Here is an 18,173-nt window from a genome sequence, read left to right as displayed (position 1 = left end):
AACTAACATGTGTAGGAGGATAAGCCTCCTCTCCTTTAGCCTGTCTGGTCTGTACCAACACAGAGAACAGAGGCTTCTCATTGGTCAGGACTCATGACCCAGGACGGGGTTTTGCTGGGGGGCGATGTCTCCACTGAAAAAAAAAAAACTAAAGAAAAAGATTTATAATGATTACTTTTGTGCAATCGGTTTCCTTTCGATCATTTGCACAACACGTTTTTTTTTTATTAACGTGTGGGTTAATTACCCTCGTTATTGCTCCGATTCGCGAGCAGGGGACTGACTGGGAAAATAGTGTTGCCAAAATCAAGAAACAAAGATAAGCGGCGCTTGGGCTAAACTGGCCTTATGCCTTTGTTTATACGAAATATTACCGCATGTCCCAGTTTGCCTTGAAAACCCCTCGGGTTTATAAGCTGTCTAAACATGTAAACTTTGGCCTCATCGCATAATTGGTGTACGTGACAAATTTTATAGTGGTAATATTCACAAGGTACCAATCGATCAGTTACAGCAAACTGATTTGCCTAATTGGCATATTTATGTTCTGTTCAGTGTTTTGACTTTTGCTGTAATTTTTCTTTTGGTACTGTGCCGAGAACTAGCAAAACACCTCTCTCGCCAAAATAAATAAATAAACAAATAAATAAATAAATAAAAATCACATTAACTTTGGGTTATGACATGAAAAACTGGATATGAAGTTTAACAAACATAACATAAGCCATAAGTGTTGCATATTTTACTAGGTTTACTAATAATATTACAAAAAGATTTTTTTCTAAAATGTGACCCTAATGCCTTTGACATTTTTCTTTTCTTTCTTTTTTCTCATCAGGACATTATATCAGCTGGTTAACAGTAAAGACTAGACCTTTCCCCTCTGGGGAACTGCTTCAAACCACTTATATACCTGTACTATACACTCTCGGAAATAAAGGTACAGTTTAGCAAAACGGTTAGCAACCTAAAGCTACACTGTAGTAGATAATGCGGCTTTGTTAAGTATGTACATGAATGTACTAAAATATGGCATTCGTACAACCTCCAAACTACACGGTGTCTGGTATCACAGAATGGATTTCAGATACCTTTGACATGCTTAAAGTGCTGATGAAAGTTTTTTCTTTTTCTTTCAGCTACTTCTTGGGGTTGTTAATGGCATAGGTCTTAATTTTTTTGTCTTGGATAAGTTAGTTTTATTGATTTAGTTAGTTATGTCCAAGCGATAAATATTTAGTTAGGGGCATTGGTAAACAATTAATTTACTAGCATTAGTTGCAATAAATAAATAGATGCAGAAAAAAAACTTGTATGAGTATTTAAAAAATGTGTTTCAGTTATAGATAAAAACAGTGCTATTAATAAATGTTGCTTTAATGTTGTGTTGGTGTTCTTCTTTTCACATTATTTAGGTGCCATCTAGTTCATGTTATATTTTTTTTAAGTAACTGAACTTTCAGAAGCAACCACATTTCTCAACATCGTCAACAATGGCAAATAAATCTGCCAGACAAAAATTCCACCTCCACAAACAGCCTGTTTTTCACCAGGCTGCCCTAGGACAGAAGTGTTATTAGAGATAAATATTCTATATTTCCAAATTCACTTTGGAAAGGTGCCAATGTGAAATCTGGAACAGAATGGTTTGCAAGGATGAGTAAATATAACCCTGCACACATGGACACATTTCTGTCTTTTCCTCCAGAGAACTAGGTTAAAGAATTGAGCTACTGTACAGTAAATCAGTGAAGTTGTATATTTTATAGAAATCACTCAATTACAGTGCTGTTTAATTAACCAACATACAGATAGAACACATTACATCACAACGTAATGCCTTTTCATTCAGAAAACCAAAAGCAAGATAAAATGTATTCCTGTTCTCATTTAAGCAACAATACAGCCATATACAGAACGACCTACAGTATCCTGGTTTACACTTGCACAACCAGGCCCACATTCACTTACTCAAGCCCACTTTTTTCCAGTACAGAATGTGGACTGCTGTAGTTAAATTAACATCTGCAGCGCTGGGGTTAGCAGTTTTTACAGATAAACCTTGTATTGCGAGCATAATATGTTCTGGAAGCATGCTTGTATATCAAAGCACTCGTATGTCAAAGTAAAAAATAATGGAAAATCAGATGATTTGTACCTCAACCAAACATTAGAATTAATACAAATGTAAAGTAAAAATAAAACAAATTAGCCTCCACTTTACCTTTGAAAAGAACTTTGACAGAGCAGTGTTTCCGTTAGTGTGTGTGTTTATGCGTGCACACTGCGTGTGTGAAGCTAAAGTAAGACGAGAGAGGAGAAGGCCACTGTGTAGGATGACTTTCACATAAATGCACACAAACGCATGTGTGCACAAACACATTCTAATGAATCACTGCTCTCTGACAGACTGAGACGGAATTTTAAACAAGGAACCTCTCTAATGACACTTGCTTTTGCTTTAAGCGCGCACACATGTGGTCACAATTTTATAATAAACAGTGCGCACAGATGTTGACTATAAGTACATGCACTGAAACTGAGCATCGCAGACGATTACTCATAATCCCGCAGCGCATGAGAGAAAAGAACCATTGGCTTAGTTGTGATCACATGACGCTCGTCAGACAAAGCGCATGAGTACTACTTGTACATCAAGACCTCACTCATTTATGAAGTTAAAATTTAGCTAATTTTGCAAAACGCTCACAGACCTAGGTACTCGCAATCCAAGGTTCCACTGGATTTGGTATTTAGACTTTAGGAATTAGGAGTTAGCATTGAGATATTTTTTGAGATGTTTGCTGCTCTATCAAACCATATTTTCTCTACTTCCTCTTTTCCTTTGTCCCACAAAAGCTGGAGGAGTCTAATCCCGTTTTTTGCCGTAATCATCAGATACTCTGCGTTTTCTGGTTGCTGGAAGACTGCAGAATGTGCAAACACCAGTGACTGAGAGAGTCGACTTAGCACCAGTGTATACAAAGCATCTCTTTCATCACTGGTCAGAGGCCAGAGGCTCTCGAACCCAGCGATCAATGGACCCCCGACCTCCAACGGATTTGCACTTTCAATCATCATGTACATGATCATGATTGCCAGCTCAAACACAAAATACCCGCTGCTCATATCGCAGAAGTCCAGAATCCCACTGATCTTGTAACTTGAAGGTCCATCCTTTTCCACAAGAATGTTGTGGTCATTCATATCTCCATGGATTATGCCTGCAACAAATGCCCCAAAAAACAGGAAGATATTTTAAATCTATTAAAACCAGAAAAATAGCTAAAACAAAGTTAATTAAAAATGCCATAGACATAAAGTAAAACAGGTTATGCTGCTTTTATAGAGGCTAAGATAACTATTAGCATCCGCAGTGTCTCTCTGTTGTACCCTTACTGTACATGCTCTTGCTAATGTACACCTGCTCCTGACTCACATTTTCGGAAGAAAGGGAGTTTTGGTACCACATAATTTTGGTACTGATCAATAACTCCTTTAATGATGACCTGCATCGGATCACCGTCAATCACAGGGAGATAATCCTTTATGAGAGGAACGCAGGACAAACTCCAGATGAAATTCTCCCTCTGAAGAACACTGAGGTTCTCATGCTTCATCTTCATTCAGGAAAAAAAAAACCCACAAAACATAATATTTAATATGGTTTCATTAAGATATTAATAATAATTCCAATGTTTTTTTCTTTACTTATTTTTCTATTTATGTTCATTCTTTATATATTATATAAATTATTACAGTATATATTATTCTGCTGTTTGTGTCAGATGTAATTATTATTAGGTAATCATACATTTTAAATCAGAACGTTTAGATCAAAATGCAAATAAACTCAGTTGTTAATGTGGATGCCTCACCAACAGTAAAACCTGATCCAGCATGGCACCCAATTTGCCAATTTCGTACAGTAGCCGAGGGGTGCAGGTTATTTTGGCCACTGGAGTTCCAGGCATGTACGTCAACAAACGTACAAGATATTTCTGCTGGCCATATCCACAATCTAAGGATTAATCAGAGCAGATCATCATCATTACATCATTTGTTAAAACAAACATTTGTTGTGTATGTATAACAACATAAGCATAACTCACTTACTCAAACACTTATCCTACTGGGTTGCGGGAAGCCTGAAAGCTATCCCAGGGGATACGTCAGGATACGCCCCGGAGGGGTCCCAATCCATCGCAGGGCACAAGCAGACACACTATGGGCAATTTGGAAATGCCAATTAGCCTACTCTGCATGTATTTAGACTGTGGTAAAAAAAAAAAAATCAGCAATCACAGGGAGGAGATGCAAACTCACACAGAACTGACGGTGGGACCACAGTGTTAACCACTACACCACCCTGCTGCTTCACCAGAATAACATTACAAAAACTGCAAGTTCAAACTCTGCCAGTGCCAAAGCCATTCAATACTTGAAAGTCCAAGAGCATACAAACTAACCATGTGCTCTGTGTGGAACAGGAGTCTCTCTCTAGCTCTCTCTCTGTCAAAAAAACAATGAGGAATGGCTAGGAGGCTGGATCCAAGGCAGGAACCAAGACAGATATTAGCCAATCATCTAATCTGTTAGCTCACTAGGTGGCAGATAGTGTTTAATTTTAACTGTTAAACAGCATGAGCAGCAACTTTGTAAGATGCAGTTGTCGAGTATTACATGTCTTGGAAGCAGCAAATGTTGGTATATACACACCCTTTCTGGTTGGTAGCTGTTGTATGATGGGGAGGGGAGATTTTTGGGTGGGAATTGAGCAAGACTAAATTAGCAAAAAAAAAAAAAAAAGAACAGCTAGCACACTCTATGATATTGTTAACTAATGTTGCACACAGAAGGTAATGTAAATGTAAATGTTTTCAACATACCAATCTCCTCCAGACTCATCATCTCCCCCCTAATGGTGCACATAGCCTTCTGAGCTGGAAGTCCTTTCTGTTGCAGGAAGTTCATGATGTGTGTCTGAAGGTCAAGCAGTTTGACGTTCTCACTGTCTGAAGAGTTCATAACCTTCAGCACAAACTCACCAGCATCCACACACACCAGGTGGAAATTCTGATCATCGTAACTGGGCATAGGACGTATAGTGGACACGGTTAACCCATAAAGACGAGAAATAATTTCTGTCACCTGGGAATGGCTGAGATTTGGCTTGGACTCTTTTTTTATTGACATCACTGTAAGAAGAACAACATAAGAAAACATAAACACCTGACCAAAAGACTTTTTAGCTGAAATAATAATAATAATAATAATAATAATACAAATAAAAAAGGGCACGGCAAAATCTGTTATATAAAATACATTAACGGTTTATTTCAAATGTTTACACAAATATTGTCTTTTTGAGTTTTTACATGTGAAGGTTTTATCCTTGCTCACCTGCTGGAGTCTATACAAACCAATACAGGACAAGTGCGTACATTAATCTTTCTGTCTTTCTAATGCTACTGTCTGTCTGTCTCTTTGATCACAGCATACATCCTTTTAAGTCATGTACACAGAGAAGACATTGTACACAATTATTAAATGTCTATATTTAGTTGCATAAGACATGATTCTGTTCTACCCCAACACTACACTCTATTCTCGTTTGTTATATTTTTGGAACCCTAGTCACTATATAGTGTAATTTTTTTAATGCTTTCCCATGTTGAATCCATGCCACAAAGAAAATTCCTAAAATTCCCACAATGCACTGCCAGGTTATTGTCCAAATAATGCACATACCATGCATTAGAATTACAAGTAGGAAGCAATAGCGCGCGCACACACATGCAAACACACACACAAAAAGGAAGTAAAGATGGTTTCAGAATTAATCTAATAAAGATTAAGACAATGCAATCTTCCAATGTCAGTTACAGTAGATGTCTTGAGTGTTATTAGGGCAGGGGTAGTTTGGTGGATAAGGTGGTGGACTACTGATCTGAATATCCCAGGGTTGAACCCTGCCTGGCTCCACCAAGTTGCCACTGTCAGATACATGATCAGATAAATTTTGATCTGGATAAGGGTGTCAACCCAAATTTTATAATGTTACTAAAAGAAATATGCTGATGCCTATTTGAGTTTGTGCAGCAGAAATAATTTTCCATACCCCATTATAAATTACATTTACAGCCAACACCATAACCCAGATTAACTTTCATTTTTTTTGTACATGGATACTTGAGGGCTTTGCCCAAGGGTCCAACATTGGCAGGAGCTGCGGTTTAAACCTGAGCCCTTCTGATTCCTAGGGCAATCACTAGAGACTGCTGGGACAGACATGCCATTAAGAATGTGTCTCCAGTGATCAGATCAGATTTTATACATTGATACCACGTGAATGCCATACATATTTATTACATCTGTCTTCTACTGTAAATTGTACTTCACATTATAACTCATTAAGCTTCATTAAAAGGTTTTCTTATGTGGTATGCAATTTTTTTTTTCAGTGTGTGGATGTGCGCGTGCAGATGTGGATAAATGGTCTCCAGTGGATGGCTCGTTTATGAACGATTCGTTCTTTTTGAACGAATCTTTAACATGACTCAGATGAACGAGTCGTCTCGGAGAGTGATTCGTTCATTTTCTATTGGGCGCGCATGCGCAAAGCATCGCAAAACGTCCGAGTGTTACATACAGGAAACAGTTTTAAACGATTCTCAGCAATGAGCCTCAAGTCGTTCGTTCTTTTGACACGTGACTCCCATAGATGCTATGCAGTGCAGTACACAGCAAACAGTATTGAACGTTTGTGCTCTTTTGACACGTGACTCCCACAGACACTATGGGGTGCAATAGATTTAAAAGAACGAACGACTCAGATTGGAAGATATGATGATGAGCTGCTCATCCTGTTTATTTTAAATTTATCCTTGGTTGCATTGTAATATTTTCATAACTGAAACTATAGCCAAAATTTGTGTATGTAGACGTATTGGGGGTATTTTTATTGAAAACGCAACATTTTTATTCATTTCTGATCAAAAGAACGAAATGACTCAAAAAAAGATCCGTTCATTTTGATGAACCAGTTTCAAAGAACTGAGTCACTAAAATGATTTGAACTTCCCATCACTAATATTCAGAACATTTTTAAATAACGTGTAGAATTACATTTTGTCAAAAAGTAGAGGAAGAATTATGAATAGTTTAAACAATACAGATGGAAAGAGAAACAGCAGTTTAGGATTTAAAAGTCCCAAATCTCCTGTCGAAATGCATTAATAAAAAGAGTTTATTTTACTTTTAAAACAGCGGTCACTGTGACGCAGGTACCGGTGTTACAACAATGAGAGAAATAATAAACAGTCTATTACATAATAATAATAATAATAATAATAACAACAACAACAACAACACGACTGGAATCTTGCGGGAGCGCGCACGGTTCACGTGGCTGCAGTGATTATTAAACTTTTCTTACCTTCGTCTAAAAATGAACTCTGAAGAGTTTACTAGTGAGTTACTGGTGAGTTATATAAGTTACAAATTGTGTGTGTGTGTGTGTGTGTGTATATGTGGCGGGAATGGAGTATATATGGAGAGAGTGGAGAGAGTGGGAGGGTGAATGCTTTGGAGTGACGGCTCGCGGTAACTGGACAGAGATTTCCAGGTTGCCAGTTCGGGAGACATTACACCGATCTCTATTCATATGATATACACTACAACAGTCGCGTAGGAGCCCGGAGGGGTCGCTAAGGTTGTGGCGTCATTGCGGTTAAATATAAATGCAATGAAACGAACAACTTTAAACTAGTTATTTTTAACTGCGGGTGAGGTGATTAAGCACAGATATGTGATTAAAAGGCAAACATTTGCCTTTAAAACTATTACGTCTGAAAGTTGGGTTATTTAAGTCTGAGGTAAGTTGGTGTTCCTCATATTTGAGTCTTCCAAGGTAAAAAGATCCTCCCCTGTCTGAAAACGCTTGTTAGGTGAACAAGATTATTAATTAAAATGATCAATTGTGAATTGTTTGGTGAGAGGAACCAGCTAATCCTGAATGTGACTAAAACCAAGGAGATGATGGTTCATCTTCATTTGAATAACTGAACAAATGCAAACACTTATTTTGTTTATTGACAAACAGGCCTAACGTCTTTATATTCGCTTGGCGTGAGTGCTTAACAACATAAAAACAGAAAAATACTAAAATATGAGGCTCAGTAACAGTGTCTTTCCAAAATATTTCTTTATTTATTTAACCTCTGAGTTTGTTTTGGCTGGACATAGCGCAGGGTAAAACCACACCTGATATTTTCCTCTAGTTAATATTTACACCTCTGATATGAAGCTGAATCTTCTGATGAGGCTGCTGAAAAAAACTATACCTGGCATATAAAACTTTATTAGAATACACCATGCTAACCTAACTAGCCATAAACTGAAATAACGTACACTGCTATTCTCTTATTCTACTCTTCTCTCTAAACCATATCATATTTCCTAGCATACCTCTGGGCAGCTGCCAATCTAATTTGTAACAGGAACATTTACATAGTTCACATTTAGTTCAAATGATCCTAAACTAAAAAACAATTAAGTTTTCATCATAGCTTTAATGTCCACAATGTGTTAAATTAGCCATCTGCACTGTTTGTTTGTGTTCTTTTGAGATTTTTGTCATTCTTTTTGTTATTGATTAAGCTCTTGGAACCTGCCCCTTACCAAAAAGGTTTATTTAAGTGAGCCAATAGTATACTTCTTGTAAACTAAAGAAGAAATTATGCTGTCAGTTTACTTTTTTTATGTATCTATCAGAGATATACTGAACAAAAATACACTTAAGAATGCTTGGCTTAGATGTGACAGGTATACAGAAAAATGTGAAAATACTTTAGTTATAAGTATTTAGTTATACTTTAAGAAAAGTGAACAAAGCAAAAATTAATCTCTTCTGACAGGTACGATCATAAAGTCATTCAAGTGTGGAGCATTTTTAATTTAAAAATAAAAAACTTCTAATTTAAAGAGAAAAAAAATCAGCAACTTTGTGTGGCCTGAAGAAAACATTTTGCCAATATTGAGACAAATTAGTTATGAATTGGTTTGATGGACCAGTCAGTCTCAGCAAATAATTTAGCAAGTAAATTATATATCAAGTAAATGTTTTTAGAAGTAAACATAATACATTAACACTGATTTTCAACTACATGCAAGTAAGCTGATAGCAGGATTTATGCCAGCGGGGAGTAAATGTCAACTCATCCGGTCCAATCACAAAGAAAAGCCAATGTAGCACAACATGCCAAAAAAGGCCAATGCTGGCAACAATAGAAAGGCACCAGAGCATAACAGGAAAAATGACCAAAGTAATATATAATCCTAAAATACAGCCTCCAAATTACCTACACAGTTTGTGTGGAACCTATAATATAATGTATGTATGTATGCAAACTGTACACGTTTGAATATTCTAAAGGGATCCAAAATATAGGTACAAGTTGACATTGAGATGTGTCTGCTCTGTAAAGCCTTCATAATGTCTCTAATCTGAGGTGCTGTTAATTGGTAGCTGGTAACTCTAAATGACCTTCTCCTCTCCAGCAGAGGTTAGTGTTCCTCTTGCTTTCCTGTGATGGTCTTCATAAGAGCCAGGTTCATCATGGTGCTTGATGGGTTTTGCAAATGCACGTGACAATAATGTTCTTGCAAGAACTATTTCAGAACAATTGACCATTTGTGTCATAAAAAAAAAAACAGTTGTAGTTGTTACTTAATTATATAATTCCACATGTGTAAATGTTTGAAATCTTCTGTATTGTTCTAGAATGGAGAAATAAAAATCCAAACTTGTGTCCACATTTTTTGACTGGTACTGTAGTTTCTTGACTGGTATTTAGTGCCTTTACTTGCATAGAGTAATTTATAACATAACGCTAATCATTACTTAATTAAATCTTATTTGCCTTCTCTCTAAGAAAGTAAATACACTTATTACAGTAAATCTGTTTTATGACAGTGTAAAATTTCACGCTGTAAAATTCACATTTAACAGAGTGATCATTTATCATACACTCCTTTGTCTCCCTTCATATCCCTCTATCTGTGTGTGAAAAAGAAACACACATGAACACATAATGGTGTGTTAATTAAAATCCTCACACACACTGGTGGCTTTAATTAACTCTGTGTAATTAATTGAATGTATAATCAAACTCCTGTCATCAAGTGTCAGTTTCGAGAGTTCCTTAGAGTACATGATGTGTTATAGGAGTGTGTTTCATGTTTATTAGACTGCTTAATCAACCATGAACTCTGCACTCTGATAAAAATAAATAAATAAATATTTCATATTCACGGAAATACAGAAAAAAAAAAATAATATTGATTTTATATAACCACACCTGATATTTTTTCTCTAGTTAATATTGAACTACGGTGGCCGAGAAGTGCAAAACAAAATAACAAAACCGAAAACAATAACAACATAGAAAACAAAATAACAAAAACAAAACCAAAAAAACAAAACCAAAAAAAAAAAAAATTAATCAGAAAACACAACGACATATCCAAATTCAAAATACCAAATGAGAAAACACAACAACAATTTAGTCAAACTGGAAAGGGTAGGTATAGTTTGTGAATAAAATTCTTATCGCTGATTGGATGAGACATGTGTCACTCAAGACATACAAGCAGTATTATCAAGTGAAGTCAGAATAATTTTTAAAGCACATTTAACACAACTTAGTTGACCAAAGTAATATATAATCCTAAAATACTGAAATAAATCCTTAAATGAAAACACACCTACAACTGTGTGGCTGCAATACTTCCTGCATATTTTGAGTGACAGTTGTGTTGTCCAATTAGTGGTGAGAATTTACATGCCTATGTGTAGTTTGCTAATTAAATTCTTATTGCTGATCTTTAGTGGCAGATGTCTTAGCCAATTAGCGGTAAGAATGTCATTCGCAAATCACACCTACCTTTTTTGGCTTGTTAATTCTTACCGCTGATTGGATGAGACATCTGTCACTCAAACTATACAGGAAGTACTGCAGCCACACGGACATTTAGAGGTACAGTAAAGCCTCGGATTGCGAGTAATGCGGTTTGCAAGTGTTCCGCAAGACGAGCAAAGATTTTTAATTAATTTTGATTTGGAAAATGAGCACGCCTTGGTTTACGAGTACCAAGTATCATGTATCACGCATGCGCTTCTTGTTTTGACACTGAGCGTCACGTGATCAAAACTGAGCCAACGGTTTTTCTCTCTCTTGTGCTGCAGAATTGTGGGTAATCGTCCCCTGCTGGGTTTTAGTGCGCGTCTTTTACTGGTATAATCAACATGTGTCAGAAGTGTCATCAACAATGTGTCTTGCTAATTTTTCTGACAAAACAGTCTTTCTGTTAATGTGTGTTTATGTGAAACTCAAATAAGAAAGGAAAAAGGTTTACTGTGTAAGAAAGCCTCATTAGAATGTTAAAAATATATTTTCTCCCTCACCCTCTTTTGTGTGTGCGTGCGTGTAATTTGACACTGTGCCGGTTCACATACTCTCTCTCGGGACGGGAGGGGCTTCACGCACACACACACACACACACACACAGCGTGAAACACTTATCTGTCGGGACTTATTCTTACTTTTTTTAAAAGGTAAAGTGCAGGTTAATTTGTTTTATTTTTTCTTTATATTTTCTGTTAATTATTTTTATGTATTTATTTTTTTGGGCTGTGGAACAAATAATTTCATTTTCCATTATTTCTTATAGGAAAATTAAATTTGATTTATGGGTGTTTTGAAATATGAGCCTGTTTCCGGAACTAATTATGCTTGTAATCCAAGGTTCCACTGTATTTTCATTAAAGGATTCATTTCAGTATTTTAGGATTTTTTAGCACTTTGGTCAACTAAGATGTGGTAAATGTGCTTTAAAAATTATTTTTACTTCACTTGATAGTACTTCTTTTATGTTTTGAGTGACAGATCCAAGTCTCCTTCAATCAGCAATAAGTATTTGCAAACTGTACTTACCTTTTCTGGTGAATTTTTGTGTTTTTTCATTTGGTAATTTGTTTCTGGATATATCCTTGTGTTTTCTGATTTGTTATACTGTATTTTGTCACGGGCGTGGGGCAGAACCATAAGAATCCAAGCGCGGATAAAGACTGTATAGAGATGCGGGGCGTGAAGCGAGGCGGCGTAGTTGGGACACGTCCTGCTCCTGAGATGGAAACAGGGGTGGTTGGTCTCCAGGAGCACACTGGAATACATGGAATACAGCACTGGAAGGGGGTCAGACCAGTGGATGTTAAGATTTGGGAGTTGTGGGCGTACTCACGTGATTTGCTGAGAACAGTCCTGAGGTCGTGGTATTCCATGGCATGGCATGGGGTGGCGGCACGTAAACATGATGTGAAACATGATGGGCTCCAGGCTATGATCGAGTTCCTGACCCAATCAATGTGCAGGTTGTGTTGGGTTAACCAGGGGAGGCCTAGGACGACCGTGGCATGTGTCTCCTGCATGATGAACAGCGTCGTCTGTTTTAAATGGTTGCCTGAGACCCTTAGGCCAATGAGAGGGGTTCTGTGGGTGATAGATGGGATCGGACTCCCGCCGAGGGCCTGGACCTTGTGGTAGTTCTCCAAGGGCAGCGCGGGGATACCCAGGGTTTTGTCCAAAGCTGCGCATGCTTAAATCACTGGAATAATCAGCAGAGGAGATAAGAAACAGGTGCGTAGACGGGGCGGAAAAGGGGGCGTGGGAAAGGATGCATGACAGGCTGGGGAAACACATAGGCATCTCTGTACGCCGACTCATTGTTCTTGCTAATGAGACCCACCACGGTTGTGTCATTAGCGAACTTAATTATGTGATTCGAACTGTGTGTTGCTACACAGTCGTGAGTCAGCAGTGTAAACAGCAGGGGACTGGGCACACAGCCTTGCTGGGCCCCAGTGCTCATTGTGGTGGTGCTGGAGGAGCAGTTCCCAATCTGTACTGACTGAGACCTTCCAGTCAGAAATTTCAGGTTCCAGCTGCAGAGTGAGGTGTTCAGGCCCAACAGGCTCAGCTTCCCGATCGGTTGTTGGGGGATGATAGTGTTGAATCCTGAGCTTAAATCTATGTACAGCATTCGAACGTATGTATCCTTCTTGTCCAAGTGTGTGAGGGCAAGATGGAGTGTAGTGGAGATGGCGTCGTCCGTTGAGTGGTTAGGACGGTACGCAAATTGCAGTGGGTCCAGTGAGGGGGGCAGCAGGGTCGTGATGTGTCTCATGACGAGCCGCTCGAAGCACTTCATGATGGTGGGTGTAAATGCAACGGGACCGTAGTCATTAAGAACACCGGGAGAATAGTGGTGGCCTTAAAGCACGTGGGAACAACGGCGCTGCTCAGAGAGATGTTGAAGATGTTGGTGAGAACATCTGCCAGCTGTTCCACACATTCTCTGAGCACTCTGCCTGGGATGTTGTCTGGTCCAGCAGTTTTACGTGGGTTGACTCTGCATAGAGTTTTCCTCACATCAGCTGTAGTGAGACACAGCACCTGGTAGTTCGGAGGAGGGGTGGTCTTCCCCGCCGCCATCATCAGACAGTCATCAGACAGCTTGTTGCAGCCAGAGTTAATATTGTAAATAATTCACTAAATGTAATTTCTGAACACACTTTACCTTTTTCCTTGCACATGTTCTGTAAGGACTGATGTTATATTTGAAGCTCAACCTATAGAATTAAACATCCTATACCAAAGGTGTTGGGAGCTCCCTGATACCCCAAATCATATATAATATCCCAGAAAGCATTTTTTGCAACCAAGGAGGAAAAGAGAGAGAGAGAGAGTTTACAAAAAAAGCAAAAATAAAAATGTCCCTTACCTCTTTAGGTAATCAGAAAAAATATTGTCAGCAATAATGTTACAAGTAAAGGCTATATGAGCCTCTTCAAGCAGCTTAATATTTCTACAGTTACGAATATTATTAAGAAGTTAAGGGTCCATGGGACTGTAGCCAACCTCCCTGAATGTGGCAGGGAAATTGACATTAAATTACCCAGAAGGATAATACAAATGGAAATGCAAGGACAATTTCCAAAGGAATGCCAAGTAAACACCAAGGTCAAAGTATATCAGTTACATTGCACCATCCAACACTGTTTAAGCAAAAGTGGAGCTAATTAAAGATGTCCCAGGAGGATAATAATGCATCTGGGAGAATGTCTTTTGGACAGATAGGACAAAACTTGGTGGTTTTTGGTTACATCACCTGTATGTTCACAGATGGAAAAATTAAACTTTCAAGGAAAAGACCACTTTACCTAACATGAACACCTCCTGGCATTCCTCTGGGGTGACCAGCCAGCTGAGGGAACACAAAAGTATTGACCTTTTTGGTTGACTTTTTGACACCTGGAGTAATAAATTTTTAATGTCTTTAGATTACATTCTTGTATTAGATTGATTACAGCATGGCAACAGCAAAATACAGAACAACGTAAGTGATAGCAACAGGCTAAATCTATCTTTCCTCAATAATCATCCTTCTTTTCTTCAAGGCTGGTGTTCATTTTATATAATCCCAACTGTTATTTTTCCTCTAGTTAATATTTACATCTCTGACATGAACTTGAATCTGCTGATGTTGCTGCTGATAAAATTATACACAGGGTTGCATGAACTGCAGCAGTAAAAACACAGCAAGTGACGTTTGCAGACTGTGACCTTTGGTTTAGTGCTCTTGGAACCTGATGTTATCAGATTTATAATTTTAGTGCCTAAACATTATAGATTTTTTGTACGATTCTTAAAAAATCTAATTCTAAATCAAATGCCTAAATCTAAATCATGGCTTTACTGAGAGTGGAACATTAGTGTTACACATTGTATTAATAAATAATTTAAATGTTAGACAGCTTGTTGCAGACAGGGTTAATATTGTAACTAATTTAGAATTATTGATAATGCACCACTGCTCTAATTCTAATCTCTTATGATTAGTTTCATATAAGGATATAGAGTTACACATTCTACCTTTCTTTTTGACACGCTTTCTGTAATGACTAATGTTGTTATAATTAAAGCTTAACTTCAGATGATAGTCAATCTATAGAAATTAATATCCTTTCTATCCCGAAGGTTCAGAGAGTCTCCCACATATTAATACCAGCTCCCTGATGCAAAAAAATTATATATAATATCCCAGAAGTCTTTTTTGCGACCAAGGAGGAGAAGCAAGGGAAAGAGAGAGAGAAAGAGAGAGAGAGAGAGTCATGCGCACTCGTTCCGTGACCGGCACTAGGACCCGGAAGTAGTAAGGTCGCAACTCGGGAAGCATGAAAGGAGACAAAATGGCGCATCACATCGCTCAGTCATTAAGTTGCCCATGCTGGTTCCGACGCTTACCTACATAATCATAAGTACTCACCTATTTTGGGTTTTTCTTCCTGTTGAGTGCGTGTTATTAGAATGCGGGTTTATTTGTGTAAACTCTTGCTCTCGCTTGGAGAGAGTTTTAGTAATAATATGCGTGGTTATCCTGCCGATTCGCGCTAATTCTGCGTTTGGGTTCATCATCCACGCTACATGGGCTAACTGCTAAGTCTGTTAGCTGTTACGCCGCCGACTGAAAGCCTAATCCAAAAAGTTATTCTAATTCAAATTCAAATAGTCTGCTCTCTCGTCCGAAGCCAGCCCCCCAGACCCTGCCGCCCGCCATGCCATCACTATCTCATACCACGACCCGCTTCTCCACTTTCATCTCCCACGTTTCGGTTTCTGAAGCCTGACCTACCTTTGCCCCATCGTCACCGGACTTGTCGGTTCTCCATCTCCCGCCGTGGTTGACACGGGAGAACGGGAGTGGCAATTTAGAAAGGGGCTCTGCGTCTATTGTGAGGCCCCCGACGTCGACACCAATGCCATTCCCGCCGCCTATCGGGACCTGGCTAAAGTGTTCTGTAAAAGACGTGCCACACAACTTTCTCTTCACCACCCCTACGTTCTGGCGATAGATCTTCTGCCGGGTATGGTCGCGTCCCGCAGCCATCTTTACTCATACACTGAGACACAGCCGATGGAGGAGTATGTACGCTCTTCCCCAAGGCACCATCCGGCCCTTCTCCTCACTTCCCGCTGCGGGGTTCTTCTTCTTGAAGAAGAAAGGCGGCGAACTTCGCTCATGTGTCGACTATCGGGGGCTCAACAACATCACCATCAAAAACCGACATCCACTACCTCTTACCAACTCAGCCCTGGACACTCTCTCTGGTGCCACCATTTTCACAAAGTTGGACCTCCGGAGTGCCTACAACATGGTGCGCATCAGAAAGGGCGATAAGTGGAAAATGGCCTTCATTACCTCTACAGGACACTACAAGAGCCTAGTCATTCCATTTGGACTTTGCCATGCCCCCGCAGCCTTCCAACAATCCATAAACGATGTCCTCTGAGACATGCTAAGCCGGTGGTGCTTTCATTTATCTGGACAACATCCTCATTTACTCCCGTACAGTCGATTAGCACGTTCCTGGGCTTTGTCATCTCACCCCAGGGTGTGGCCATGGACCCGCAGAAGCTAGAAGTTGTGCGTCATTGGCCCCTACCCAAGACCCTTAAACAACTTTAACAGTTCCTCAGGTTTGCGAATTTCTATCATCGCTTTATCCGGGACTACAGTCTTGGTTGCAGCACCCTTAACCGCCCTGACCCATCCATTATCTCAACACTTCAATCTTAACCCTGCTGCCATCTCCGCCTTCAATGAACTTTGTCGCCGCTTCACCACCGCTCCAATTCTTCTCCACCCAGAACCAAAGAAGCCTTCTACCGTCTCATTAGTTTTACCTGCAGTCTTTTAACTGTCGGAGGGGACGGACCAACCAACAACTTAAGCGCTATCTAAGATGCTTCATCGCCGATCGCCAGCGCTCATGGGCCCGTTACCTCATCTGGACGGAACTTTTCCACAATCTCCATGTCTCGTCTGCCACGAATCTGAGCCTATTTGAGGTATGCCACGGTTTCCAACCTTCGATGTTCAATTACCAACAGTTGGTCCACAGGTGCCGGCGGCTGTGGAATCAAGCAAACCGGGTTATCCAGCAAGCTTACACCCGCTACGCCACCCAGCAGCACCGTTGACACCCTCCGGGACGATTGTACAATGTCCCTCAAATGGGCTCAGATCGTCAGGAGCCGGTCCTGGACTGGGGGGTACTGTCATGCGCACTCGCTCCGCGACCGGCACTAGGACCCAGAAGTAGTATGGTCGCAACACAGGAAGCATTAAAGGAGACAAAATGGCGCATCACATTGCTCAGGCATTGAGTTGCCCTTGCTCTCGCGTCGAGAGAGTTCTAATAATAATACGCGTGGTTATCCTGCCAATTCGTGCTACTTCCACGTTTGGGTTCACCATCCACACTACACGGGCTGACTGCTGAGTCTTCTGGTTCCTCTTCGGTTGGTTCGTGACAGAGAGGGAGAGTTTATAAAGAAGCAAAAATAAATATGCACTTTACTTAATAATATTATAAATAAAAATTATAATATAACATTTAATAAAGTGAAGTGTCTGCTGTTTGGGATCTTGGTGTGTACCACATTGAAGATGGACCAGAGAAAGCAAGGGAGAGAGTTGTATAAGGAAATCAGAAAGAATATTGTCAGTAATCATGTAACAAGTAAAAGCTATAAGAGTTGTTGACTACAGTTACAAATATTATTTAATAGAAGTAGGGTCCATAGAACTGTAGCCAACCTCCCTAAATGTGGCCTCAAGAGGAAAATTGAGAAAAAATGGAAAAAGGAATATTATGAATAGAATAATCGTCTCCATGTAGTGATTAAAGTTAATATAGTTCAAAGTCCAGAACTTAGGAACACCCTCTGAAATTCCTTTGGGGTGACCAGAACAGCATTGGTAGAAATCTCTAATTATTTACCATTAAACATACCCAAAAAGGGCAAATAAGAAGATCCAAAAGCTTAAAATCACATAGAAATAGGGTAAAGTAAGGCAAGGCACATTTATTTGTATAGCACTTTTCATACACAAAGTGCTTTACATAAAAGAGAAGAAAATAATCATTAAAAAAAATAATATATCAATAAAATGTTTTAAATGATTTAAAATTTAAATTCAAATTCAAATGAAAACAGTTTGTAGATTGTAGTTTGTAAACAGTTTGATGCTTTTAAAACTACTTAAAA

The 18,173-nt window shown here is 39.1% G+C and overlaps 1 protein-coding gene across 1 annotated transcript; it reads right to left on the bottom strand.

The window, feature by feature from the left end:
* Positions 1 to 1,745: 1,745 nt before the first annotated feature.
* Positions 1,746 to 7,546, bottom strand: hykk.2 (hydroxylysine kinase, tandem duplicate 2). Its single transcript, XM_053512488.1, has 5 exons — positions 7,439 to 7,546; positions 4,890 to 5,198; positions 3,879 to 4,021; positions 3,440 to 3,620; positions 1,746 to 3,224 (listed from the first exon to the last, which is right to left on the bottom strand). Exons 2-5 carry the CDS (start codon positions 5,194 to 5,196, stop codon positions 2,761 to 2,763), a joined length of 1,095 nt encoding a protein of 364 aa, XP_053368463.1. The 5' UTR covers positions 5,197 to 5,198; positions 7,439 to 7,546; the 3' UTR covers positions 1,746 to 2,760.
* Positions 7,547 to 18,173: the final 10,627 nt, after the last annotated feature.

The sequence above is a fragment of the Clarias gariepinus genome, chromosome 15, assembly GCF_024256425.1.
Source record: "Clarias gariepinus isolate MV-2021 ecotype Netherlands chromosome 15, CGAR_prim_01v2, whole genome shotgun sequence".
Classification (NCBI taxonomy): domain Eukaryota; kingdom Metazoa; phylum Chordata; class Actinopteri; order Siluriformes; family Clariidae; genus Clarias; species Clarias gariepinus.
This window is presented reverse-complemented; position numbering and strand designations above follow the sequence as displayed.